Source organism: Aotus nancymaae, unplaced genomic scaffold, assembly GCF_030222135.1.
Source record: "Aotus nancymaae isolate 86718 unplaced genomic scaffold, 86718_ANA_hifiasm-v0.15.2.pri h1tg000030l, whole genome shotgun sequence".
Lineage (NCBI taxonomy): Eukaryota > Metazoa > Chordata > Mammalia > Primates > Aotidae > Aotus > Aotus nancymaae.
In genome coordinates this window covers 28246343-28254737 of record NW_026988443.1, presented here as the reverse complement: position 1 = coordinate 28254737, position 8395 = coordinate 28246343, and the positions used below count along the sequence as shown (strand labels likewise).

The window sequence follows — 8395 nt, the reverse complement described above, 5'->3', positions numbered from 1 at the left end:
AGAAAGGGTTTCACTACGTTGGCCAGGATGGTCTTCAACTGCTGACCTTGTGATCTACCCGCTTTGGCCTCCCAAAGTGCTGGGATTACAGGTGTGAGCTACTGCACTCAGCCAATTTTGTTTTATTAGTAAAGATGGTGTTTCGCCATGTTAGCCAGACTGGTGTTGAACTCCTGACCTCAAGTGATCCACCCACCTCGGCCTCTAAAAGTGATGGGATTACAGGCGTGAGCCACCATGCCCAGAGCTGTCCCTTCTTTACCATTAGTTAATTCAATTATTTATGTCATTATGGATTCCTGGATATTGATATTATTCCATGGGTTATAAATCAAAACGATCATTATTTATATCATTATTCAAACGATACCTGAATTGGCCTCTTAAAAGTGTTAAATTACACAAGTAAAATATATCTTCATTCTAAAAATTTTCAAACACAAAGCACAACCTCTTTCTTTCCTGAATCTTCAGTCTTACTTTTCTCTACCTGTAGGTCACACTCCCCTGGGTAGGCAAGTACCCCGTGCTGGCTTGCGCTGTCCTACTTCTTATTTTGTAAACATAAATGGGATCACAGTGTATCTTCTGCAACTTGTGTCTTTCACTCTTTCCTGTGGCTTAGAGTAGTGCTATTCTAAGTGTGGGCCATACACCTTTTCTCCTAGTAAAGGGGGCCTTTAGTTCCATGTCTGTACTGCCGCCTGTCCCTGTAGACCCAGGGCACAGTTCGGAGGGGATAGGGGCAGCTGTAGCAGGGGGCTGGGCTGGCTGAGATGCTAGTCCTCCCAGTGCCAAGGCCCAGGGAGCCTGGTGTCTGACTGCTGGACCAGGGCCTGGGGAAAGGTGAGGAGGGAAAGCTGGGGAAAGCTGGGCAGGACAGACTGGAACAGCAGCCAGGACTCTGTGCCCCTAGAGGGCATCTTTTAGAAATACCCACATTTATGGATGAAATCATGTGGCGTCAGAAATTGCCTTCAAATTAATTTAGATTGTTTCCTGATTTTCACTCTTACATCTCTCCTGTGCTTCCATGCAGGGTGGGACTGCTGAGGGGAAGGATTGGGCACATTTTTTTTTAGATGGAGTCTCACTCTGTCACTCAGGCTGGAGTGCAGTGGCGCTATCTGGGTGCAACCTCTGCTTGCCAGTTTCCAGCAACTGGGACTACAGGCATGTGCCACCATGCCCAGCTAATTTTTTGTATTTTCAGTAGAGATGGGGTTTCACCATGTTGGCTAGGCTGATCTCAAACTCCTGACCTCATGATCTGCCCGCCTCAGCCTCCCAAAGTGCTGGGATTACAGGCACGAGTCACAGCGCCCACTGTGAATCACTCATAAACATGTACTAAAACAACAACGAAGCACCCGTTAGTGTTTGTCATGCACTAAGTGATTTACATGTAAAAATCTTTTCTAAAACACAATCATACTATGGGTTAGGTATTACTACCGTTACCCTACTTAACAAATAAGAAATCTGAGGCTTAGAAAGGGTAGGCAGCTGTCTAAGTGGAAGAGAGATAAAGTCAGCTGAGCCAGGACTCATAGGCAGGTTCTTCAGACTCCAGAATCTCTGCTGCCACTCCTGAGACAATCAGGACACGTCCTGAAGGGGCCCAGGCTGGACACACTAAGTGCCATAAAAGCTCAGAACCAGGGAAAGGGCACTGTGCTGTGGATGCCCCCAAGTGGCAGGCCAAGAGGGAGCTGGAGCAAGTGAAGAGGCATGGTCCGAGGAGAAGGGAGAAGATCCGGAGGTTGGGGCAGGGGTGCAAATATGCACACACGCAAAGGTTCTTGCCTGGAAGTGTGCTATGAGGAACATGGTACTGTCGGCGGATCGGCACAACTAAACAAGAAAGACCAGGCAGGAGGTCCTGTCTTTAGCCAGGTGGGCCAGGGTGGGAACAGACAGAGCAGAGAGGGAAGAGTGAACAGGAGAGGCTGTGATGAACCTGTCCCTGACCAGCAAAGCCATCTCTGTCTTGCGGCTGGCAGGGACTTTCTCCTGGGCACCTTGGTAAAAGACTGGTGAGGAGTTAGTTACAAGCTAAGCAGGGCTGAGAGTGGATGTGAAAGCCCCAAATTAGCTGTTACCATCTCTGGGAAGTAGTACAAAGTGAGCTTTTCATTTGCTGAAATGCTGTTTATGAGGCAGTAAAATCTAGAGCCAAGAGGCATGAATGCATCCTGGTTAGGGTAATACTCTCCTAGGCAAGCAGCTGTGTGAAAAATGCTTAGGAAAACCATCTAAAAAGGTAGACAAACTGCATTAGCCGGGAATCGAACCCGGGCCTCCCACGTGGCAGGCGAGAATTCTACCACTGAACCACCAATGCTTCAGCTGGCAGGGAGGTTTTTAGTTGAGGCCAGAACCCACAGGATGGAGTGGTTCTTTTCCAGCGAGACTGACTTCTTGCCACGTAAGCAGAAAGTTGAGTTCTAATTTAGGGGAATAAACACTGACTTTTTTTTTTTAATTGAGATCTAACTCATATAACATAAGATTTCACATAACAAAAAATTCACCATTTTCAGGTGTTCAACCAGGTAGTTTTTAGTACATTCACAAACTTGTGCACCCATCCCCTTTATTTAATTCTAGAACATCTCCATCATCACCCCCAAAAGAAACCAGGTATCTCTAAGTAGTCAGTCCCAATTCTTCCTTTTCTTTAAACCCAGGCAATTATTATTCTATTTTCTGACTATGGATTATGAGGCACTGTGAACTTCAAACAGAGCATAAAGTTGTATAAGCTGTATGATCCTAACTATATGTGTGTATATGTGTATGTGTGTGTGTGTGTGTGTGTGTATAAAACTCGAAAAAAATAGGGCAAAATTTGAATATTCATTGTCTCTTGAGGACAGTCTTATTTCTTTGCATTTTTCTCTACTTTCCAAATTTTCTAAAATGAGAATTAGAAAACAAAAATCAAACACTCATATTTCAGTGTATCCCTGAGGCTTCTAGTTTCTCCCAGTAAGAAAGCGCCTCACTTAGAAGGCCCATACTAGCTTGTCTCTCCAAGTTAACTTATTTCTCCAAGTTTTCTTTTTCCAGGAGCTGCCAAAAAACTTTCAGCTGATGCATTGGCCGGGAATCGAACCCGGGCCTCCCGCGTGGCAGGCGAGAATTCTACCACTGAACCACCAATGCTCCAGCTGAGTGCTGCTCTGCCTCCAGCTGTTTTGCTGCTCTGGCTCACACTGGTGATGGCACAGCTGTAACCTGACACCCAAGACAGGCCCAGCATGGACAGCTGCTGGATTTTACCAGCCAAACCCACGGGAGGAGGTGGGGCACACATGCTTCAGATTCTGCTCAGCTGTTCAAAAGAAAAATCCATGAATGGCAATGGGAGAATTCTCAGCCGTTCTTTTGGCTCCTGGGGGCAGGTCCCAGACCTTACTCTGTTATCATTAACGATCTGAGTGGGTTGTACCTCAGTTTACTCTCTGGCTATTTCTGCAAAGGAGGATATCACCCCAAAGCTGATCGATGACCTCTCGGTGAGGACAGAGACCCAAGAAATACGAAAGCATCAGGGTTCTAGGTAATATCTCGAGTCAAATTCCAGATGCCAGTTGGCATAAATATGGCTTCTTTTTTCTGAGACAGGGTCTTTCTCTGTTGCGTAGGTTGGAGTACAATGGTGCGATCACAGCTCACTGCAACGTCTACCTCCTGGGCTCAAGTGATCCTCCCTGAGGAGCTGGGACTATAGGCGCACACCACCACACATGGCTAATTTCTGTAATTTTTTTTTTTTTGTAGACACGGGGTTTTGCCATGTTGCCCAGGCTGGTCTCAAACTCCTGAGTTCATGCAGATTGCCTCAGCCTCCCAGCTGGAATTACCCAGCCCGGCCATAAATGTGGTTTATGTTACAGATAAACAAGAAAATTATGTTAGAGGAGTCCGAAAGGAGAGCAGAGCCACTTCACTTTTTAAAGGCACTTACTTGGGCAATAGAATTTTCAAGTACAGAATAAATCGAAGCTAGAGCTTTCTTACCCCTCCCACCCTGAGAATGACCCACATGGCAAAAGCAGTCAGCCTTCTGGGTGGCTGGATGTCCACGGCCAAGAATCAAATGCACCCTGAATCCCGGTACTCCTCCCTCCATGCTGCAAACTTTCCTGCCCTGAAAACAACTATTTCCTGTAGCTGAACCCAGGAAAAGGATGAAGGAAAGGTGTCATGGTCTTTGAGGCAGTAAGGGTTAAGATCGTGGCCGCTGGGGACAGCCTGTCTGGGCTCCAATCCGGTTCCAGCCTTCACTAGCTGTGAGTGTGTGGCCGTGCTGCTCAGCTTCCCTGTGCCCTGTCTGCAGAATGGGGAGAAGCACCGTCACCACTGCGCTAGGTTGTGCTGCTACAATTATGTGAGTGGAATATATACAGTAGTTCTGGTTGCTTGAGTGAGGTTGCTTAAGGCAAGTCCTGCGACTTCTGGCTCCCTGGGCCCCTGAAAGGAGAGGAGGGGTAGGGGCAAAGTCAACTCACCACTAGCTGTGCCTTCCTGCTTTGGCAGGGCATCGTCAGGGTTGGTCTCTGCCTGCCTCTGCCCGGGCCTAGGCTCGTCCGGCTCATCATCCTCCGGGGTGACCAGCTTCATCAGGCTCTGGTTGCACACGTTGGCCACCTCTTTGATGCCTAGTCCACTGATGTAAGGAGTGTGATCTGATTTGGATGTTTGTCCCTCCAAATCTCTCGCTGACGTGTGATTCCCAGTGTTGGAGGTGGGGCCTGGTGGGAGGAGTTTGGGTCATGGGGGTGGAATCCTCTCTAACTGCTTGGTGCCCTCTCCATGGTACTGAGTGAGTTGAATGAGTTCTCCTCTATTATTATTATTCAAGTGGGAGCTGTTTTTTTCAGAGAGCCTGCCACCTCTGTTGCTCCCTCTCTTGCCACGTGACCTACTGGCTTCCCCTTCACCTTATGCCATGACTAAAAGCTTCCTGAGGCCTCACCAGAAGCTGAGCAGATGCTGGCACCATGCTTCCTATATAGTCTGCAGAACTGGGAGCTGAAGGAATCTCTTTTCTTTATAAACTACCCAGCCTCAGGTATTCCTTTACAGCAACACAAAATGGGTTAATATAGAGCAGCCCCAGTCAGGGGAGGTTTCCTTGAACCTGGTATTCCTGGTCTGGAGCTCAGTCCTCCTGGGTCTACGTTAGGCAGACAGGCTGTCTGAACTGAGTCCCTGCTCTCCTTGCCACACTGTGCCCTGTGAGATGCTCCTATTTCTTTCCTTGGGACCCCCTCCTAAACCCTCCCACCAAGGGGATTTCCCAAGCCCAAGGTGGGGTAGTGTGAGCTCAGAGGGTTGGAACTCTGAGGCCTGGGAGAAGTGCACCAGATCTGCAAGTAACCAGGCAAGGTGTGGGGACAGCCAGCATTAGCCCCGTGTCCCTGGCTTTCCTAATCCACGTTTGGCTCCAATGTTTGTTCCTGACCTGCTAGGGAGACTGTGGAAGAGCGACGGATCCTAAGACAGCCCTCAGCTCCCGATGCGGGGTCCCTCAACTTCATAATCCCTTTGGGGGTTCTCTCAATTCTTCTCTCTCAGGACAAAGGATACTTTTCTTGCGGTCATCATAGGCCAGGCAGGGCAAGACGGCAGTCAGGATCCCAGAGGAATAGGGCAGCATCACGCGGCCCGCCAGCTGGATGAACTCCCGCATCCAGCACATGGCTGTCAGCTGGATGAGGTCGTCTGGAAGGGGAATCAGGGGGTTCAGAGGGGCCAGCATGCGAAGCTGGAGTGCTCCCTCCCACTAACCACACTCGTGGGATGGGGCTGGAGGCCTGTGGAACCCAAGGGCTTGACAGCTTCCAGCCTCACAGACGCTCTACCACCTGTGTGCTTTGCCTTCCAAAGGTGCAGATACAGGCTGCGATGGAGCAACAAGCCTGTGCTAGACTGTAAGGGCAGCGCATCCCTGCCCCTCTGCACTGGGACCCTGTTCCTCTTCTCATCAAGAAGTGGAATTAACCACCCCTTGAATCTGGGCTGGCATTGCTTCTTTGGCCAATGGGATATGGTGGAAGTGATGGTGTGGCTGCAACAGGCCTTGCTCACTTCTACTGTCTGTCTTGGAACCCCACGGATGCCCTATGAGTGTGCTCAGGCCAGCCTGTTGGAAGATGAGACACGTGGTCCAGCTGTCCCCACGGTCCCAGCAGATAGTCAGGTAACTGCCAGACATGAGTGAGGCCATCTTGGGCCATTCACCCCCGACAACCCTACCGTTAACAGCAGGTGCATGACTGAGCTCAGCCAAGCCTGGCCCAGGTGAGTGGAACCACCCAGGTGACCACAGACTCATGATAAGTGACTGTTGTTTTAGGCAACTACGTTTTGTAGTGGTCTGATACTCAGCAGAAGTGAACAGATATATAATCCCATGCTCCAAGCATTTCAAGTCTCAGGGCTAAGGACAAGTTCGCCAGCAAGGAAAACCCCAGATCTTACTCCACACAGGCCACACACAGCAGGTGAAAGGACCTCTGTGTCTCTGTGGTGACAGAACTGGACCTCCCTGTGAGAGACCCAGCATTCCACCTCACCCAGGGCCCGGTGTCACACTGGCTAACACTCCTTCCAGAACTCTCTCCTGCCCCTCACTGAGGCTGAGATGGTGAAAGGTGCTTCTGTGGAGGGGGCAGTGGCAGCCGTGGCTGGGCCCCCCACACCCACCTGTGGTCTGGCAGTGGATCACCAGGATGTTGGCCATCTCAGCAAACTTCACACTGGAGGGGTTCTTCTTAATTTCTTTTAAGAATTCTCCAAGAACAACCTCACACCTATGAATAAGAACAGGAAAGTGGAAACAGCGCGGGTCAGCCAGGGCTGGAAGAGCCTCAACCAGCCCCCATTTCCACGCTGGCACAGTCACACAGAGGGCGGCCTGGCTTTTGGACTTGGCAGGTGATCATTTTCAGAGGCTGGGGGTTGAGGGGCTCTTGGCTCTTTAAAGTGGGAAGCATAAGAGCCAGGAAGAAGAATGAATTTCCTGCCCTCATGCCGCTGCCTGTCTGTGGGTGTGAAGCGTGTGGGCATAGCCGGGGGTGGCAGCAGGCGGCAGTTTCCTGCCCCTCACTCCACTCACATCTTGCGGATCTCTTTGCCATTGTCGCCCAGGATCTGGAAGAGTCCATCCAGGATCTCCGGCAGGTAATCCAGCAGGTTAATGTCTGGCACCGACTCCAGAACCAGGATCTGACCGGGAGAAGGAAACAGGAAGGGAAGTCACACCCGCCCCAGAACCCTGTCTCCCGCTCACCAAACCTCTGCGACTGGGGTATGGGAAGAGGACCCCGCTGAGACAGCATTTCCCTGCAGAGTGGGCGTCTCATGGGGGAGGTGGATGCCAGGGACAGCCAGCACTTTCTGTTATATGTGCAGGGGAATGGTCATTTGACTCTAAGGAAATTCGGATGCCCGGGGGAGAAGGGGATGGATGGGGAAGGACAGACACGGCTAGAAAAAGTGGGACTGCTGGAAGCAGCACTGCTGGCTTTAAAGAGAAATCTGGGTGTTTTCTGGATGAGGAAAGAACTGGACCCCTTCAGGGGCAACACGGTGGGTTTCGGGGGCAAAGCTGAATAAGGTTTTTGAATTATCAGGTGTCAATGGCTATTCGAGGGAGAACATGGAGGATGCCTATAGCCAAAGGGCCTGGCAAAGGTGTGCTAGGGAGAAGACTGTCCAAACTGGAGGCTGGAGAAACAGTGTCCGGCCAGGCCTTACCCAGGAGATGATGAACTGCCGGGCATACTGGTTGTTGGAGTAAATCCTCTCTCGCAACAAGGGGATGAAGCCCACCAGGTCGAACTTGTTGCTCTCAGTCACAATGTCCTGCGGATCAGAGGAAAGTGAGCTGCCGAGAGCCAAGACCAGGGCTGCCTGACCTCGCTCAATCACTGGCCCAGGGCTGGCTCCAGCGCTCAGGCGGCCACGGCGCAAAATGGCAGATCCAGAGCTAGGCATGAGAGTCCTCTGGAGTATTCATCCTGTTCCAGGCCACAGGACAAGCAAAATGGATAGACTGAAAGCAGGAATCAAAGTCGAGAGAATCAATCGAAAGGCAAGACCCTACTCTCTGTGGTCTGGATGGAACACTGAGGCCCCTGCTGTCAAGGCCAGCTGGTGTGGAAGGTGACAGGCAAGCTGCTTTGCTCTAGGTGGCGGTCACAAACGGGGACATTTAGGGTGACGGCACAGTTCTGTATTTGACAGTGGTGATAGAGATCTATATTCTGTCATAGAACTGCATACCAGGGAGTACATTTTACTGCATGTAAATTTAAAATATATTTCAAATTCAAGAACATTCCCAATGATAGAATTTCTAAGCTGTACAGACAGATGGAAG

General features: G+C 50.3%; 1 protein-coding gene and 1 non-coding gene across 2 annotated transcripts in view; both read right to left on the bottom strand.

Annotated features, from left to right (window-relative positions):
* Positions 1–8395, bottom strand: part of VAC14 (VAC14 component of PIKFYVE complex) — a 124883-nt gene that overhangs the window by 92069 nt on the left and 24419 nt on the right. Inside the window, exons 5-9 of the mRNA XM_012437464.3 lie at positions 7771–7878; positions 7130–7239; positions 6718–6824; positions 5599–5733; positions 4518–4667 (exon numbers count right to left, since the gene is read on the bottom strand). Of these exons, the coding sequence (XP_012292887.1) occupies positions 4518–4667; positions 5599–5733; positions 6718–6824; positions 7130–7239; positions 7771–7878 (610 nt within the window). The remainder of the gene's footprint in view (positions 1–4517; positions 4668–5598; positions 5734–6717; positions 6825–7129; positions 7240–7770; positions 7879–8395) is intronic.
* TRNAG-GCC (transfer RNA glycine (anticodon GCC)) lies at positions 3098–3168 on the bottom strand. Its single transcript has one exon. It is a non-coding gene; the product is annotated as a tRNA-Gly (tRNA).